Source organism: Daucus carota, chromosome 9 (genome assembly GCF_001625215.2).
Source record: "Daucus carota subsp. sativus chromosome 9, DH1 v3.0, whole genome shotgun sequence".
NCBI classification, from domain to species: domain Eukaryota; kingdom Viridiplantae; phylum Streptophyta; class Magnoliopsida; order Apiales; family Apiaceae; genus Daucus; species Daucus carota.
Window position 1 is genome coordinate 38,034,961 of NC_030389.2, and position 18,341 is coordinate 38,053,301.

The 18,341-nt window shown below is 34.8% G+C and overlaps 5 protein-coding genes across 10 annotated transcripts; 3 read left to right on the plus strand and 2 right to left on the minus strand.

The window, feature by feature from the left end:
• The first annotated feature begins 155 nt into the window (after positions 1-155).
• On the plus strand, positions 156-3,570 carry LOC108202909 (UPF0481 protein At3g47200). Of its 6 annotated transcripts, none has more exons than XR_010287582.1 (5): positions 156-616; positions 879-998; positions 1,127-2,329; positions 2,428-2,560; positions 3,247-3,570. XR_010287582.1 is itself a non-coding variant. In XM_064084433.1 (5 exons), exons 4-5 carry the CDS (start codon positions 1,181-1,183, stop codon positions 2,485-2,487), a joined length of 1,209 nt encoding a protein of 402 aa, XP_063940503.1. In that variant the 5' UTR covers positions 157-616; positions 703-772; positions 879-998; positions 1,127-1,180; the 3' UTR covers positions 2,488-3,570. The 6 variants fall into 6 exon arrangements, 5 of the variants coding, with proteins under 5 accessions (XP_063940505.1, XP_063940503.1, XP_063940501.1 ...); XM_064084433.1 differs by adding an exon at positions 703-772 and having other exon boundaries at positions 157-616; positions 2,428-3,570; XM_064084435.1 differs by having other exon boundaries at positions 944-998; positions 2,428-3,570.
• Positions 3,571-3,905: 335 nt separating this feature from the next.
• LOC108202910 (ubiquitin-conjugating enzyme E2 32) lies at positions 3,906-6,744 on the minus strand. The gene is made up of 5 exons (XM_017371519.2): positions 6,479-6,744; positions 5,615-5,746; positions 5,397-5,481; positions 4,725-4,888; positions 3,906-4,646 (listed from the first exon to the last, which is right to left on the minus strand). Exons 1-5 carry the CDS (start codon positions 6,665-6,667, stop codon positions 4,221-4,223), a joined length of 996 nt encoding a protein of 331 aa, XP_017227008.1. The 5' UTR covers positions 6,668-6,744; the 3' UTR covers positions 3,906-4,220.
• Positions 6,745-9,224: 2,480 nt separating this feature from the next.
• Positions 9,225-10,922, plus strand: LOC108201579 (DELLA protein RGL1). The gene has a single exon (XM_017369868.1). The coding sequence runs from the start codon at positions 9,225-9,227 to the stop codon at positions 10,920-10,922; it is 1,698 nt and encodes a 565-aa protein (XP_017225357.1).
• Positions 10,923-11,384: 462 nt separating this feature from the next.
• Positions 11,385-14,210, plus strand: LOC108200312 (probable bifunctional TENA-E protein). The gene is made up of 3 exons (XM_017368422.2): positions 11,385-11,587; positions 12,070-12,287; positions 12,938-14,210. The coding sequence occupies exons 1-3, from the start codon at positions 11,438-11,440 to the stop codon at positions 13,251-13,253; spliced, it is 684 nt and encodes a 227-aa protein (XP_017223911.1). The 5' UTR covers positions 11,385-11,437; the 3' UTR covers positions 13,254-14,210.
• On the minus strand, positions 13,687-14,118 carry LOC108200313 (bZIP transcription factor 53). Its single transcript, XM_017368423.2, has one exon. The coding sequence runs from the start codon at positions 14,116-14,118 to the stop codon at positions 13,687-13,689; it is 432 nt and encodes a 143-aa protein (XP_017223912.1).
• Positions 14,211-18,341: the final 4,131 nt, after the last annotated feature.

The window sequence follows — 18,341 nt, forward strand, 5'->3', positions numbered from 1 at the left end:
GATATCAAATATATATACTTTATACAAGTTAGCCTTTGTACATTTCCATGCCTTGTGATGTACTTGAACCTCAAGCTTTAATACAATTTTGTGCCTTTTCATGCTACACTTAAAGTTATATCCTGGATCTTTCATAGCATATAAACCACCTGAACAAGTCATGATAATGCCTGTCTTTGTCTACTTGCCTGTCTGATACAAAGATTTCTCAAGAAGCAACTAAATGGTTTCGAGTTCTCTGAAACTTTCTGTATTGTAAAACACACCTCTTTTCTTTTGTAATTCACTCTTCACTGGTTTCCATTTACATTTAGTAAAGCAGAATCGAAATTTGAGTTAAATGAACAAGAGTATTTCAATATAACCCGATACAGTAACTATGGAACTGTTCAAACTATCCTATTTTGCACTCAACAGAAAATACGAAAACCGAGTTTTAAAAATGTCCTAGTATTATATCAACAAGTTTTCTTTGATTCTGAGGGTCCTCACATGTATGTTATATATACTCTTGAATACATTAATATATCTGAGCTTCTGTTGTGCCTAGGAATGGTACCGAATCAGGCAGCAGCTATATTCTCGTTTCTTATGTATATGATCAGTTCTTGAGCAGGTGACTCTTACTCTTCTTCCTAAATATTACAGCTTTTAGCTATTTCTGTAATGCCACAACAAATTTATTACATGATTGTTTGGCAGTTTTGTGTCTCTAGCTTCTTAAAATAGAAAGGAACACAGTAAAGTTAATAGTGGAATACTGCAATATGAGGTCTTGTTATTTTGATTAGGCCTAGTTACATTGGCAAAACAATTTCTTATTATCGCTCAATGTTTGAACAAATTTCATTAATATCACATACTTAATTACTGTGAAGGCAAGCCAGATTCCAGAACAACTATCATTGCTGCTAATATGCTTAGTCTGCTTTCACTGGTACAGCCATTCCTTGCTTTTATTAAGGTTAATCCAGACATACGCGGAAAAGTGCATAAAGGTAAGCTCTAGTCTAATATATTATTTTCTTGGGAGAGTTGTAAGGAAGCTGAGATTATGGTAAATATATCCTCCCCTCTCTGGAAGATATTAATAACTTTGCAATAATTTTATGAAATGATGATGCAGGAGTATTCTAGTCTTAAACGTATTTCAAAAGAGCACGGCCTAAGATATAAAATAATGGAAGCAGAAAGAAGACCAAGAAGAGATGCCTCAACTGAAATTGCTCAAGGACATGAAAATTTTGTATTTTCTATCAGAGAGAAGATGGAAAAGGTTTCGCATTCGGGTTGCATCTGCAAAATCCCAGATAAACTTTTCAGCCATGATGAAGAGAAGTACACTACCCCTACCCTAGTTTCTATTGGTCCTTTACACCATGGTAAAGAAAACTTGACATTCATGGACGGTCAAAAGTGGTACTATATCAACACACTTTTAAGTCGAACGCCAAACTTGGAGAAATATTTAGACATATGTGTTGAGAAGTTGAGAGAATTAGAATGGAAAGCACGAAATTGCTATGAGGATCTCAAGCTTGAGACCAATGAATTTATAGAAATGATGTTGCTTGATGGTCTTTTCATCATAGAGCTGTTTCTCAAGTTGGCTGTCAAGAGTTTGAGACGCAGAGGCGATATTATTTTCAACGCACACGAGACTTTCATCCGTTTAAGAAGTGACTTAATACTACTAGAAAACCAAATACCCTTTTTCATTCTTCGTGAACTTTTTACTCTTGTTCCAATCCCAGAACAATGTAGTCTATCCCTAACTCAGCTAGCCTTGCACTTCTTCAGATCTATGATTTCAGGAGATGTACAAATTCTTCAAAAGAAGTTTGGTCAGGATTTCAGCCATTTACTAGACTTGGTCCACCAGAGTTATCTCCCAACATATCCTATGGTGCAACACAGTGAAGCGGAAACTAACTTGCACTGTGCAACAAAGCTTAAGGCACTAGGAGTTGATATCAAGAAGTCCAAGAATGATATCTTACTGAACATTAGTTTTTTCGATGGAGTTCTCCAAGTTCCATATCTTAATATTAATGATCACACTGAAATCCTACTGAGGAATTTCATCGCGATGGAGCATTGTAACAAAAATTGCTCAAAACATGTTACATCTTATGTTTACCTCATCAGATACCTAATGCAATCTGAAGAAGATGCCAGATTACTACATCGAAGGAGCATTTTTACTGGTCTGGAGGAAGAAAAAATTGTTATAATGTTCACAAGAATGCACGTGGAGATCGAAGTTGAAGAATTTTACTACAAGGGTCTTTGTGATCAAATTGATAAGTATGTCAAAGCAGGAAAGCAGGTATATGACTATGCTCTATAAATTTCAGCTTCTTTGTCGCATACCGTAATTATTAGCAACCAGAAGTTTCTTTTAACACTTAATAATTTCCGATGCAGGAAAAGATGTTGATAGGTTTTGCCAGGTTTTGCAGGAAAGCAAAGGCTTTGATCACCTAGCTCTGCTACTGCTTCTGCCCCTTTTCTCTTCTCATCAGTGACTAGTTATTATTATATAGTTTATTGCAACCCGGTAAGTTTAAAATTTTACGTGGAAGTGTGATTTTGACTGAATAAATCTTGAACCTACATTTTGGAAGAATTTGTTTCGTGCAATCCTTATTTGCCAAAACTCAATATAGAATAAGGTCGTTTAATATAATTATAAAATTTTACTTTGAGCCAAGTTTGTGTTATTATAGTTTGAATGATTCGGTTAAGGTGTATATAAACTGTAAACATTTGGGTTAATTACGAAGATTAAATGAAGTTAAAGAAAGATTTTGAAATGTTTATGATATAGAACTGGATAGGACCTCCTAGAAATGAGAGTGCTAAGACAGAGTGGGTTCTTGTTGATGACAAAAAACACACTACAAAGTACAAACACAATATAGATTTATATCATAAAGTTCTGTCAATTTTATTGAAATTCAAGTATAGAGTAAACACTAGTTGGTGGCAATGGAAGAACTAAAGAATGTCATTAAACCAATTTGATCAAGACGATGAAAAGATCTGATCAGCCTTGTGGCCTGCAAAGATCCCCTCTATGATATAATGTTTGTCCTTGAGGCCTCGTGTGATCGACTACTGACAGGGTGTCAAGCAAACATTCTTGTCTCTAATCAAGCATTTTAACAATGGACATGTTCGTCTCTATAAATTTGTTGTTTGTCTAGAAATCTTTGTTATTATGATTATGATTATGTTCTGCAGGGTAAAAGTTATTGCTTCAAACAAGTGCTCAAGGCAATGACATTGCCTGTTGGTGGCATAAGATTCTTCCTCATTTTTGAAGCCTCCGACTTTCCATTAGTATTGTTGTTAGTGACCATGTTGGTACGGGTGCTTTCCAGCCCAAAGTTCTCTTAAAGATTCCAGACCCAAGTAATGAAACCTACTGTCAGGAAAAGTTTCCATTAGTATTGTTGTTAGTGAGCGTATGTGTCTGTCTTTTTAATTGATGCTATCCAGAGTGTCCCCGATATTGAATTATGTATTTGGTTTTCTATGGTATTTATGGATATTGACACTTTCTTCTCCAAGACTTGTGAGAGATACTTGTGCATTGTGAGTCCAGAAGTTTGAGCAGGAAGGGCCAGCTAGCCTGTTTCGTAACGCCTTTACTAAAGCCAATTTATAATTCAATTTATGTCACACCAGAAAGATCAAAACTTCAATAGTGTGTAAGGTTTTGTAAAGGAAACCTAAAGATAGAACTCAATGACACTTAAGTGACTCGTAGTTAAGGATTACTATTTACTTATTTTTTTAAAAACACAAGGATTACTGTTTTTTGCAAGTTAAAGCATAACTATGCTTGTCTAACTCCACTCAGTATGAGATATTAGGTACATCTTTAACTAAACCGAGTATGATGTTGTAAACTGGTAACGCATCATAATATTCGAAAAACATAAAGCCCGATACAACTGGCACAAACTATTATTTTGGTACATACAAGTAATGTATATGGGATACCTGACTCAGAATTTTCTGCCAGTCCACACTGTTCGGCAATAACTATTGACAAGCACAACCTAAAGCCACACACAAAAGGATTCACAGTTCCCATTAGGTTGGGTCTATATTACTGAATATAAAAGGAAAGAGCTATACAAATTAGAGACTTTCCTATCCGTGAACAAAAGAGTTGCTTGAAGTTCATATTCACCTCCGCTGTAATATCTTTACGACCCATCCATGAAGACGGTACCAAATTCACTAGCCTTTAAGAACTTTTTCACAAGAAGATAAGCAATAGCAATGGTCAATCCTACAGCAGCTAACGTGAACAGCCGATCATCCGCTGACCTCTGAACTCTAGTCGCTGGCCTCTGCAGCAGCTGATGCTGCTCGCTTGGGCCCCCGGTAGTGACCTGTCTTGCCACCACAATTCTTTCAGAGACAGGGTTTGCATTTAAAGGAGCGTCATCTTGTTGCTCGACAATCCTATCATCTATATTATCTACAACAGGATTATGGACTTCTTCAGTTTCAGCTTGCACAGCAGTAAGTTGAGGATCTGCCTCTTCCACTGTAGAGTCTTCTTCAGCATCCTGGGCAGAACCAAGTTCAGGAACGGGTGGTGCTTTGCTCAGCATACATTCATGAATCTGCAGAACTAGCCGATGATAAGTCATAATTCCTTGCATTTAGATAAAGTTAATATGAATCAACTGGAAATAGAGAACCTCATCAATTAGCTTTTGACGTTCAGGATTCCCAAACTTTGGTGCAGCCTCACGAGACTTAAGTGCAAGAACACGCCTTTCTTCTTTCTTATAATCCAATGAACCCAATGCACCATTTGGATTGGTGGGCATAAATGCGATTAGTGCTGTTAAAGCTGTACGAACTGCCAAAACCATAACAAAGAACCTTTATAATTTGAAATTACAAGGATACCATGTACATTTACAAGCAATTCACGCATGTTTATATACCAGCTTCCATTCTACATGACTTTTAGCCTTTATTATTGAACAGCCTACATTATGAGTCACAAAAAAAAAAAAAAAGCAGATGGCACACAATGTATTATGAATTATCTCCATCAAGTCCTACATGTGATTAGACAAAATACCCAAACTTTGTTTCCCTTGCAGCACTCGCAGAAAGTTACATATAATAACATACAGTTACACACACAATAACATTTGTTAGATACCACACTAAACATAATCAGAATAATAAATATCTCGGCACTGAACATAATCAGAATCAACAATCTGGACATTCTCCAATTTGTATAACCCTTAACCAGCAGAGAAGAAAGGTTGCAAATATATATGTTCCTCCATGATCAAATAATTATAATGCAAGCAAGATCAATTTAATTCAAGTGACATGTAAACAAAAATTACCACTCCATGATGGTTGCCAGTGCTCAGGATGATGATTTGATATGCTTAAACATATCTTGGTTTGGGTTTCAAATCGGCCATTCGGCTGAAACAAAGAACAAAATCTACTTAGCAGATCAGAGATATGTTAAAAAAAAATACCAAATTATACCGAAAATATATAATGAAATTATACACAGTCAAGAAAATTATTGGATTTTGTTGAGAAGAAACATTACAGTCAATAGCATAAATGAAGGAGGCTTAAAAGGGTATTCTGATGGCAACTGAATTCTTCCATGATATATTCCTCCCTCAAATTCTGTTTCACTAGGTCCCCTGATTGCAAACTGCCATTCAAAAATGTTCTCCTGACAATATAATTAAAAAGGCTATAAGACTGGTTTGTACAATATACTACATCATCCGTCAATTATTTCCGTTTAGTAAAGCAGAACAGTTCAGAATGCATAGTAAATTTCTATATCTATAAGAGTTAGGATGTCATAGTTTGGCAGAGGGAATTCCCCCATCTTAGCATTAACATACGAATTGTTGCATTGCACCTCTCCCTCTAACTCTAAATTGTAGCATTTTAACCTCTCTCTCCCTCCCTCTAACTCTGAATTGTAGATTTTTAACCTCTCTCTCTCTCCCTTCTCACTCTCTCTCCTATCTATCAATATCTCCCTCTCTCTGACTTATAGCATTCAAATTTCATCTTAGCATTAACATATGAATTGTTGCATTGCACCGCTCCCTTTCCCTCTAACTCTGAATTGTAGAATTTTAACCTCTCCTTCTCTCCCCCTCTCACTCTCCCTCCCTCCTGAAATTTAGAATTTTAACACTCTCTCTCCCAGTCCGCCTCTCTCTCTCTCTCTCTCTCAAATCTCTCCGTATATATTCAATCAGTTCCATGACTACCAATCAAATTCAACCCCAACAAACTGAATCACAAACACACATCTATAATCAGTCCCAGCAGCTCATAATAAAATCAATTACAATCAACTAAACACACACACACACACAATCAGAATTCAATCAGTTCCACAACTAATAATCACACAAAACAAAGCTAATCAAATAAAAACCCTAACCTCGAGAGGAAGACTCATGAAATCATCGCAAGGATCATTCTGCATCTCTTTCAGCTCCTGCAAAATCCTCTTCACCGATGGATTTTTGCGATTGTATTTCTCATCCGCCATTTTTAGATCTAACCGCGCCTGATAATTTTTCCGATAACAGAAACGAAAGTGATAAATAAATGTATAGATACAACGCATAAAAATGTATACACACAACACAAAGTGTGGACACGCGGAATGAGTCTTCGTTGACCTCTGCTTACCTGTCACTTTGCACGCTGCTGACTGCTGTGGTGTGTGTTTATTGCTATTATATCATCAATTTCAATTATATAAAATTTATTTCAGCAAAAATAAAATTTGTCAAAGCGGCTTATAAAAAATATACGAAGTAAAAGTGTAAATTCACTGCGTCAAGTATTATAAATATATTTTAAAAGCGGTTATTTATTATTTAAAAATAAAATTTTATATTTTTGTTATCTAAATACATATTTTTTTAGATCCCGTAATTTTAAAATATATATTAACACAACAACACCTTGCATCGAGAATCAATGTCTCAAAGGGTTTTTTAGAACATGACCCTGGGATATGGGTGATAATTTCGAGTAACCGGTCGTGTTCGTGTTAGCAATCGGATCTACTGGAGCTACTCACTTTGATCAATTAGCCAAGATTTTGACCGGATACGCAACCGAAGGCTGAGGGTGTTTCGGTTCAAGTCGATTTCGGGTCAAGATAAAATCACTTAATATTGAATAAAAATTGAAATTGAAATTATTAGAAATGAAATTTTAATTTTGGGTCATTTCGGGTCAATCGGATGATTTCGGGACAAGTGGAAGAATATGAATAAGGTGACTGATAAAAAACAAAAACTGCTTAGTCTTGAATCAAGTGAAGATAAAACAGATAATCTACTTGCTGTTGCGTTCAATAAGGTTAGTTGGTAGAAATATATTGGATAAGTTTGTGATGAAGGATAAGCAAGCTTACAACGTTGCAGAGGGTGTTGGGTTCAGGGAAGGGAATTAGTTTAAGAATTACAATCAAAGTTTGTTATCCCAGGTAATATTACAATTACTAAGAGATATCTATCATTTGTTTTACAACAAGAGAATCAAGTTAAAGGAGTAAACCGAATATTACATGTGTCTCACTGTACAGTATATCATTTGTGATTGAAACTTGAAAGTTGCAAAAGTCAATAAAGATCTCAAAATTCTGATACTTTGTTGAGAAATTAATTCTCCAAAATTTTAAAGTTACAAATATGATATTCGGGTCGTTTGGCTGAGTTTAAAATTAGTGCTTCCTGCTTAATGTAATCAAATGAAATAAAAGTCAGAAGCAAGTTAAAATTTATAAGTGATTAAAGTGTTAGAGAAAGAAAACATAAGTTATGAAACAAGCATTCTTAACTTTTTATAAGTACTTCTTGACTTATTACACAAACAATACGAAATAAGTGCTTCTAACTTATAAACCCAGAAGCCGGCTTTTAAGCCGTGACCAAACACCACCATTATGTCTAACAGAGAGATCAGGATGCATATACCATCTGTATGCGTAAGATAAATCAATTGATAGACTCGTGAAAAGAAGATTCGAAGAAAAAGTATTACTACAGATACTTGTTAATATGTATTAATTTGAAAGGCACATGAATATAATGAAATGTAAACATCATGCATACACGAGGGACTTTTGAATTGTTATATTGCAAGTATTAAAAGGTGTAAGGTGCGATTTTAAACTTTACTCGTTGAAATTTAGCAAAACATGGTTACACTTTGAACCATTGGTTGACAAATAGCCAAGTCCGAAACTTATGAGGCTATGATAACATAAAAACACTCCTGTTAGCATGAAATTGTGTTTTTTTTTTCGAGTATCAGATTATCAAATTGGTGAAATGTAAGAACCAAGCAGCGTATCTGAAATCTCAGTCCCAATTTATCGGCTTTTGTGTGTTTGATACCACCCCATAGCATAAATTTCAGTATACATTAAAAAATTTAAAAATATTTGTCTACACATGAATGCTACTATCTGCTTGTCTCCATTCTCTTGTCTCTTATTTGCTTAGATATTAACTACAACAAATATCCTTTTGTTTCTTTTGTATCCAACTATATATAATCCATCCATGGCATATTCTTTCCCCGGGCTTTACAGTGATACTCTTTGTTTCTGAATGATATCTCATGACTGTTATAACAAAGCGTTAAGTAACCGATTTATCTAAGAACGTTGGAGAAATATCTCAACAGAATCTTATGTTACGATACAACAGACAGGGATCTTATACTTGTCTGATACCATGTTAAGTAAGCGGTTCATCTAAAATTTTAAGGCGTCGGAGAAAGACTCCAACAGGATCTTATGTTACAACAAACATTATTCAGTAGAAAAAACTTTTTTCCAGTTTTATAATCGTTGAATTTTTTCATTTGACAAGTTCTGCGGAATCTTTAACCAGACTTATTGTTCAAGACAGTTTTGGACTCTAGCATTTGTCCGAGTTGTGGGAGAGTAGTTTAAAACTAGATAAAAATATGAAATTTTGTTGACGATGAACATTCCATCTAAATCTGCCAAGGGGCAGGCGATGATATCGATACTATCAGCTTGTATTAATTTATGCTGTGAAACGATCTTGCACATAACGTGTTATTCGTGATACTTGGAGGATCTAATTGCTTATATAGTTGTCAGAGTGTAGTTGTGTAATATTTAGAATATTGTGAAAATGAGTGAGATACTTCCAATAGAGCAACTGAGTTTTACTGAAATTTACAATCATTGTAATAATTTTCAGACGCATGAATGGGGAATGTCGAAGGAGGTTAAGTATGAAAATCAGAGTGTTAAGGAAGAGTTCTTTTCCTCGGATCCTCTTCAGGAACAGCCAGTGGAGTTCTTTTCAGAGATTAAAGGCTTTGATGAGTCCTTTAGTGATATTAAATATTTACCTGTTGAACAATGTCACAAAGTAAGAAAGATTAGCAATGGTCAGAGAATGGCTGGTGCTGAATCCGTCAGAGAAACTACAAGGACGATCCCTCTGGCCGGCCTTGAGATTCTGAATAACTATGGGAGTAGGTTTAGTCTGTCACATGGTGAAATGGAAATTGCCTCCAGCTATGAGATTGCACAAACAAAGGTGGGCGTGCGCCAATTGACAACTGATGGAATTCTGCGGTTGGCTGGAGAAAAGTTCATCCGATCATGTTCCCCAAGAAACGCTGACCTTTCATTGCTTGTCGGTCCAATATCTAGCTCTTTCCCTTGCTTAACAGACGATGAGGTCAATGATGTTGAGCTTGTCCAAATTCTTCTCATGTCTGCTGAGAAAGTTGGGAGGCAACAATATGATTGTGCAAGCAAGCTTCTGGATCTTTGTGATGGCCTGTCTTCTCCAGAAGGAAATCCTGTTCAAAGATTAGTGTATTACTTTGTGAAAGCTCTACGAGAGAAGATTTATCATGAAACAGGTGTGATTCCATCGAATTGTCTGGATATTAAACACTTCTTTGATGTCAAAGAGGCACTGATGAGTCCGACCCCTACTGTCATTTCATTCCACAAAGAGGTACCCTTCTCTCAAATTAATCAATTTATCGGAGTCCAAGTAATTGTAGAAAATGTTGGAGAGGCCAAAAGGGTTCATATAATTGACCTTGAGATCAGAAGTGGGATGCAGTGTATGGTACTGATGCAAGCTCTTGTCAATCGACGCCAGAGTCCCCTTGATCATTTTAAGGTAACTGCCCTCGGAACTAAATCAAAAGAAAAAATTGAAGAGACGGGTAGAAGATTAATGACTTTTGCTATGTCCATGAACATACCCTTCTCCTTCAATGTGATCATGGTTGCAGACATGCTTGCTCTGAATAAAAGCTTATTTACGCTTGATCCCAGAGAAGTAGTTGCAGTAGTCTCATCGTACTACTTGTGGACCTTGCTTGCAGTCCCCAATCAGCTCGAGTGCCTTATGGGAGTGATCAGAAAGATCAATCCATGTATAATGGTGATCACTGAAGTTGAGGCAAAACATAATTCTCCGGTCTTTGTGAACCGTTTCACTGAGGCTTTGTTCTTCTATGGTGTGTTTTTCGACGCTGTAGAAGATTGCATGGGCCACAAGAATCCAAACAGATTGACAACTGAATCCATGTTTCTTAATCAGGGAATAAGGACTATTGTTGCAGCTGAGAAAGAAGAAAGAACAATTCGACATGTGAGTATAGCGGTTTGGAGGGCTTTCTTTGCAAGATTTAGAATGGTGGAAAAACAACTCAGCATGTCCTCATTGTATCAAGCAGATTTGGTGCTGAAGAACTTTTCTTGCAGCAATTCTTGTACACTTGTTCGAGATGAAAAAGGGCTTATTATTGGTTGGAAAGGAACACCAGTGCATTCCCTTACTACTTGGAAGTTCCTGTAGATAGAATCCAATAAGCAGTTCAAACATGTGAGGTCTTGCATCAAATAAGTTTTTGGGTATTTTTAAAAAATATCCAAGTTTGCACATTTTTATTTTCAAAATTACGGTTCAATCATATGTGCAACCTCAATTGTAACTATTGTAACTACAGTAATTTTGTTGTTACTATTCTAAACAGTCTCTGTTGCAAACTAAGTTAACAAAAGTAATGGAATGATCAGAAATGATCGAAACTTAATACATGTTATTTTTTTTAATGATTGATGGGTATTTAATATATGTTATTTTTGTTTTGCGAAAATTGTGTATTCAATTTTATGCGTGAAGCACTTTTCTATTATGAATGATGTTCCGGAGCCATGTAAACATGATATTTGGTGGCAGCTTGTGAGCAGGACACCTGGACAAGCAGGACACGTGTGCACTTACAGCTTCATGTTACTCACCACCGACTTGTCCTCTTCTAACAAAACAATCAATCTCTGTTGCAAACTGAGAGCAAGTTAACAGAAGAAATGGAAGGAAAGCATATGATTGAGAAGACTGGAATGATAGAGACTTGGTTAAGAAAGCACACTCTTCTGTACACTGGAGCTACCAGGCATCCTTTTCTTCTCAGCATTAGAGATGGCACTATTGATCTCTCCTCCTTCAAGAAATGGCTGGTATTTTTCAACATCTCTATGATTTTGTTGAGATTCAAGTTTTGGGTTTTATACTGTATAATATTTCATGCTTTTATTGACAAAAAAATAATAAAATATGGTGTGTTTTTTGTTTGATTTTGCTTACTGATTCAAGATTTATGTTTATTAGTATGTTTTTGAGATAAACATTGAACTTTTGCTGATTTATGTTATAAACAGTTCTTTATTTTTGAGGAACTAGTCACCAGAATGTGAATAATAATTTCTTAAATGTTGTGAGTTGTGATAGAGGAGTAGATAAGAAGACTTTGGTAATCTGGGATGGAAAGTTCTTGTTAATGAGCTTTGAATATTCGAACTAGTTATGTTTTGTCGATGTACATATCGTGAACATGAAATTCGGATGATGAATTGCAGGGATGTAGGCGAGCAATAAACAGTTAAACATGATTGGTAATATTACTATGTTTATGGTAATTTAATGCAAACTGATACTGCAGGGACAGAACATTATCGTTTTTAGAGCACTTGTCCCCTTCGTAGCTAGTGTGTTGGTGAAAGCTTGGAAGGAATCAGATGACAAATCAGATGTGGACATGTTGCTAAATATTATGGCTTCCATGAATCATGAGAACTCTTGTTTTAAAGAAGAGGCTTCAAAGTGGAGAGTTTCGCTGACTAGCGTTGTTCCAGAAAAGGCTATCCTTGAATACTGCAGGTAGCATAATTGGTATATCTGAATGCACTGTTAGCTGCAGCCTACTTCCCAGTATTAGATTTTCTAGACTTGCAATTTTTTAAAAAGTTAGCCATCCTGACTAATCAATGCTTTTTCCCCGATATGTCAATAATCAATGCTCATTATCCTAGATACCCCGCTGTGCCGTATCGCTTTATTTTCTCTCATGCTTAGTTTTGTACTATAAATCTCACTTCAAGCTTGTCAAGCGCTAGTGTTCTGATGAAAATGTGGCAACGACATGTTCTCTGGTGGTCTTTGTGTTATATGTCTACCAGTCACCTTTAGCTATTAGTACACAGGCATGTAACTTGTATACTGCAACTTAGTTTTTATTGTGAAATAAATTTGTCTGATCTACTCATAGTGTTCAGTTAATTTATGTGAAACATTAATGTTGTTCTGTCCTGCTATATATTCTGTACATTAGGCATGTGTAAACACCATCAACCAGCAATCCAACTTTATTTGTGCTGACCTCTAGTTTAAATACCAGATCCGCGTAAACATTGTTATATTTTTTAATCGATCACAACTGTCAGCTCCATTATGTGGCTAGTGGCTGTAAGATTTAGTATCTGAACTTTGGGGGCAGATTACTGAGTCCTTGGTTACTTTATCTTCTACAGCTTTTTGGAAAGCTTGATGAACTCAGAAGTGGAATATGCAGTGGCCCTCACAGTGTTTGGCATCATGGAAACCGCTTTTTATGAGGGCTTTGCTCATTGTCTAGAAAATGGGACTAAAATTCCAGAGGAGCTGACTGAGTTTTGCCAAAGATATGGAAGTGATGGCTTTCGTCATCAGTGCCAATCTCTTCAAAATGCAGCTAATCGTCTCCTGGAAAAAGCACCCAACGAGGTGCGCTCAAAAGCTGAAGTTAATCTGGTGAAGGGTCTTGAACATGAAATTGAACTTTGGAATATAAGCCGCAGGGAGGTCTAAATGCTGTGTGGGAAGACAAACCACTCTAGCTAGATCTAAGCTAGTTCTTGCAAGTCCATCAGAAGTTTATGTAATTAGCTTGTATGTGTGAACTTTCCTGCAACTTATGGCTGTTTTCATGAGTACGGTGTGTCGCAGTGCTCATTTTCGTTTGGATGTCCTAAAAACTTTACTGATCTGGTACTAATGAATCTCATATATATAATTACTATGTACTATGTGATAAGAGTATACTTCTGTTTGTTTATCAACTACAGATGATATGCTATGCAAAATCATTCATTTACTTGCTCATCACAAGAACATTATGCAGAACAAACTCTCCAGATACTGAGAGCTACCCCTTCAAAGCAACTGAAGAGGTGGAAATTAAATATCAAGATTTCACTTGTTAGTATGATTTATGGTATAGTTTTATGGAACTCATGCTATTTCAGAACTGGAAAAACTCGGCAGAAGTCATGATAGGCATGGACTGTGAAGGCTGCCACAGGTTATAATACCAGGGTTCCTCAGCAGTATTCACAGGATACCCCTTCGCTGCATCTAAATAGCTGGTAACAAGTTCCGCTGCTTCTAATCTTTTCCTCAGCTCTTCTTTCTGTGCTCGCATTATCCTGTTCTGATTCTCAATTGCTGTGAACTGTTCTGTGAAATTACTAATGCTCTGATTAATCTCAGTTCTTCTGTTCTTGTAGAACATGATCTGGTTATTAAGATCCTGCATGTGCTGCTGCCTTTTCATCCGTGAACGCCTTGCAGACTCGCGGTTTGAGATCATTCTCTTTCGCTTCTTGTCCTCTGTGATCATCATGTATCGATCATCTTCTTCAGAGCCAGAGCTGGGACGTTTTGCATGATCCATCTCAAGCCTTTCTGTAGGAATCCAAAGCCGGTATGTTGCTCGATTTCAAGTATATATATAAACCACCAAAAAAACAAAAACAAAAAAACAAGCCAGGTATTGTAAACTAGAATGAAATAATGTTTAAGAGATCACGTAAAACCAATAGAGAAAAACAACAGAAAAAGATTGAAGAAGCTGGATTCCGCGCAAAATGGTAGCTAAATTCATTAGCTGAGAAAATTCTCTATGGTTTCGACTCAACTCGCCTTATCCCCTCTAGGGGTATCTTAGTGTTTCCTCGTCTGAACCTCGCCCTTAACTTTAAGGTATCGTATCGTGCCCCGGGCTTGAAACAACTATCTGGTTTTGGTATTGCAAGTGTTAAGAAGTTTGAAGAACTAAAAATGTTGAAAGATTTGTAGATGTTTTGCATTAGAGTTCATACTATATATATAGAGAGCTTGATTTATGGCTAAACTGTTGAAGGAATTTTCTTTAGAAGTTCCTTGTGTACTATGGCAACCAGGGTCGTCCGGGACTTTTTTGAGGCCCTGTGCTAACTTTAAGAATGAGGTCTTTCCAAATGACAAAACAAAATTTTAATTTAGCTAAAATAACAAGATATCATAAACAAAATTAGACTACTACAACTGAAAACTGTTTTTTTGAGTAGTGAGACTTAAATATGTATGTGGCCGTGTGGGATTTACTGTTGTATAGTGTACTAGTATGTGGAGAGAGAGAAAGAATAAGAAGAGACGTGCATAACTGGGTCTTGGGAGTTGAGAATTGATTAGTGTTTAAATGAAACAATAGTAAAAAATTAAAGAGATACTAATATTATATTATATTTATCATGAGGACACCAAAAGATAGAAATAAATAGTCACGGACCCTAAAATTTCATGGGCCCTGTGCTGTGGCACTTGTTGCAGTCCCTCAAAACCGGCGCTGATGGCAACATAATATTGACTTGTGCTGTATTTCAAAAGCTGGCTACTAGAAGCTTATTATATTAATATAATTTTGGAATAATCTGAAAGTGTGGTTCGGATAAGGATAGCTGTGAGCTTGTGACATTGTATCTGAACATATAAAATTTGAGATTGAGACGTTAGCCTAATGGTTAGAGACGCATGTTATTTATTTTATGCGGAAGTGAACCATTTCATTGGGATTCTCGTATAATCTTAAATTAAAAAAATCCAGTGTTGTGGTGGGTTTGGGTTGTTATTGGAGAAGTATGTGAAAATAGTTTATAATTTTTTGTTGAAAATAGTTGTTAGTTTGTTAAATTTAAAACACCTTTTTTGGACAGTCCTTTTACCAAAAAAAATCTTTTTTGCGGGAAGTTTACATAGATTTTATTATCAATCTGAATATTATTCTTTTAAATTATAGCTCAAAATAAGTAAATATTAAAAAAAAATTGATCAAATAGTTATCTGCTTTTTTTAATAATACTTTTATTATCATATATTTTTAAATATAATAATTTTTAAAGTGACGAACAATTTCGAAAGATGGCCAAATAATATGAACTTTTGAATGGACAAATATTACAAATTGATAACTCATACAAACTTATCCTATAATTATAAGATGCTCTCAAACAAATTCGTGGGATGGTCAAATAATAAGAAATGATAACTTATACAAATTTATCCTAATCAAGAAAGCTAATGACATCAACCGTGCTGACTGATTTAAGCAAAAACTTGTTATATATTGCACGGTTCTTATATTATTTTTTTGTCTAATAATTTATAAATCCATATGTTTCATAGTCTATCGCGAGATGGCGAGTGAGGGTGATTAACTATCGAACATTTTATTAATTTTGTTCGCTTAGTTTTGATATCTAGACTCCCTAATAATTTGAATTTCAAGTTTAAAGTGGTGTTGTAAAAAGTGGAAATCGAACTTAATCGGTGAAGTTACGGAACAAGGATTAATCGGGAATTAATTGAATTGATCGGGGATTAATCGGATTGATCAGTGATTAGGCAGAGATTTAATCAGTTCGGCAAGTTACGGAACAGGGATTAATCGGTGATTCTTTTAGAACAGTTTTAAACACTTAAAAAGTAAATTGCTTTATTGGTTTGAGTTTCAGCTGGTATATTTGTGACGTTCCTTGTCAGTTCTACGTGTAAATAACATGGTTTACTTAATGTTTATAAAAAAAACATGGTTTACTTAATTTCTTCCTAGAAATAATAAAATTTAAAATTAGAATATCAGTGCTTTATTAGTCCATCTATCGACCTAGAACTTTATTAGGGAGACAATCTGTAGCTTTTTGATGTGGCGAAAAGCTTAGAATCGGAACTAGCAGCCGGAAATTCGGCACTGTTGGCGTCTATGAAACTCAACAACAAAAGGCTCAAACTTGGTTGTGTGCGGAAAAACATTCGATATCAATATACTCTCACTCTTTTTCGATGTGACTTTTTGATTTTTGACACAGTTATTTAGACGGTTGGACAATATGAAAAATTATTATTATTAGTTGATTTATCTTAAATTAATATTCTAATTACATATTTTTATTTTTAAAAAATGTCTGTGACAAATAAAAGCATCATATGAAAAATATATGAAATAAATGAATATAAGATTGATATATTTTTCTGAAACTAAATATATGATTAATATCAATTTATCTTTAAAAACAAAATTGACCCCAACTACCGGATTTCATCCCCCCAAAAACACTCCCTTTCTTTATTACATCTATCTATTATTAACATGTTATAATTGTATTGTTTCAATTAAAAAAAATTGAGTATAACATTTTATGATTGCATTGTTTCAATAATATAATTGAGTTGCCATTGTCATCACTATATATTGAAGGAGCAAACAGATGACATAAAAAGATGTTATTACTGATCTTGTATAAACAAGAAAACATTCCCACTATAGCTTGTGATACACAAAAGATGTCACGTATATCAATCATACAAGAACAGCTTGCTATTGCTTAGAAACTTGGTACTCTAAAATATTAACCTTATCTTAAAGTTAAGAATCCTGTATTATAATACCACGTGCCATCGCGATTTGCTGTGAGCGGTTTTTGACCTGGATCATTAAGCAGACTTTTTGTCTATTTGATTTGCATCGTTATCCTCCACAAAAAGACATCACCAAATGGTGCTGCTTTTACTAATTTGTTTTTAACAATTTTATATTTTAATATCCAAATTTCGATGCTATATGACTTGAGCCATGAGTATGCAAGTATGCAACCCCCGAACCAGAAAAGATAACCATTGTTGTCATTGTCTATGTTTAGAAATAGAGTTCCGCGTGCCTGCGGCATTTATATTATGGGCCCGTTGGCCCGTTTGGCTAATGTTAAAAAAATTGATTTATTGATTAAAGTAAAATAAGTAGATTATAAGTGAGAAATTGATTTGAATTTATAAATTGTTAAAAGTGTTTGGATAATTTTTTTTCTGAATTTTTAATACCCCTCTTCAGAAGTGCTTAAATTTATTTGTCAAAGAGGCATTCAAAAAGCATACCGCACTTTTTTAGTAAAAAGGCTGAGAAGCTGGGTAGCCAAACACCCACTATATATAAAACACTCTTCGTCACATCTTATTTAGAGGCACATTTTATATGATTTATAAGATGTTTAATTTTTACATAAAATTAACTTATAAGTCATATTTTTACAATAATATCATAAGATTTTCTGAAAAATTCACAAATAAATGAATATCATATCATATTATATATAAATTAGTCGTAACAATTTAGATATGAATAAATCATATAATTCAGTATATTTATATATGTTTAGTGGATAATTTTATTCTTATGTAATATAGAATGAAATCGAATTTGAATAGATTAAACTCATACACAACATTCTACAACTGAAATTTAAAATAAAATATTAAATATTATTTACAACTTAAAAAACTTTTTTTAGTTTTTTGGTTGACTATTTTTGACTTATCTGACTATCTGTTAATCACTTTCCTCCAATGAATTCGAAATTAAAAACTAATTATGATTTTTCTATATTCCGCCAAAAACAGTTTCAATTATTCGTCAAATACATTTATACTATCAGAAAAGTGTGTCTATAAATGTTTAGATAGAAAGACCTGCACACTATAAAATACTAGCATTTCTACTCCTTTATGATTTTACTCATTCACAGCGTACTATTCAGACCGAACAACCGATACTAACATAAACAGCAGATGGCTTAATACTTTATA

Coding starts and splice junctions, on each gene's coding strand:
- LOC108200313 (XM_017368423.2), bottom strand. CDS start 14,118: ATGGATCATGCAAAACGTCCCAGCTCTGGCTCTGAAGAAGATGATCGA.
- LOC108202909 (XM_064084435.1), top strand. CDS start 1,181: ATGGAAGCAGAAAGAAGACCAAGAAGAGATGCCTCAACTGAAATTGCT. Junction 2,330..2,427: donor ATGTCAAAGCAGGAAAGCAG/GTATATGACTAT, acceptor TTTCCGATGCAG/GAAAAGATGTTGATAGGTTT.
- LOC108201579 (XM_017369868.1), top strand. CDS start 9,225: ATGAGTGAGATACTTCCAATAGAGCAACTGAGTTTTACTGAAATTTAC.
- LOC108200312 (XM_017368422.2), top strand. CDS start 11,438: ATGGAAGGAAAGCATATGATTGAGAAGACTGGAATGATAGAGACTTGG. Junction 11,588..12,069: donor CCTCCTTCAAGAAATGGCTG/GTATTTTTCAAC, acceptor CTGATACTGCAG/GGACAGAACATTATCGTTTT. Junction 12,288..12,937: donor GCTATCCTTGAATACTGCAG/GTAGCATAATTG, acceptor TATCTTCTACAG/CTTTTTGGAAAGCTTGATGA.
- LOC108202910 (XM_017371519.2), bottom strand. CDS start 6,667: ATGCGTTGTATCTATACATTTATTTATCACTTTCGTTTCTGTTATCGG. Junction 5,482..5,614: donor CTTCATTTATGCTATTGACT/GTAATGTTTCTT, acceptor TCTTTGTTTCAG/CCGAATGGCCGATTTGAAAC. Junction 4,647..4,724: donor GTCAAAAGCTAATTGATGAG/GTTCTCTATTTC, acceptor CTAGTTCTGCAG/ATTCATGAATGTATGCTGAG.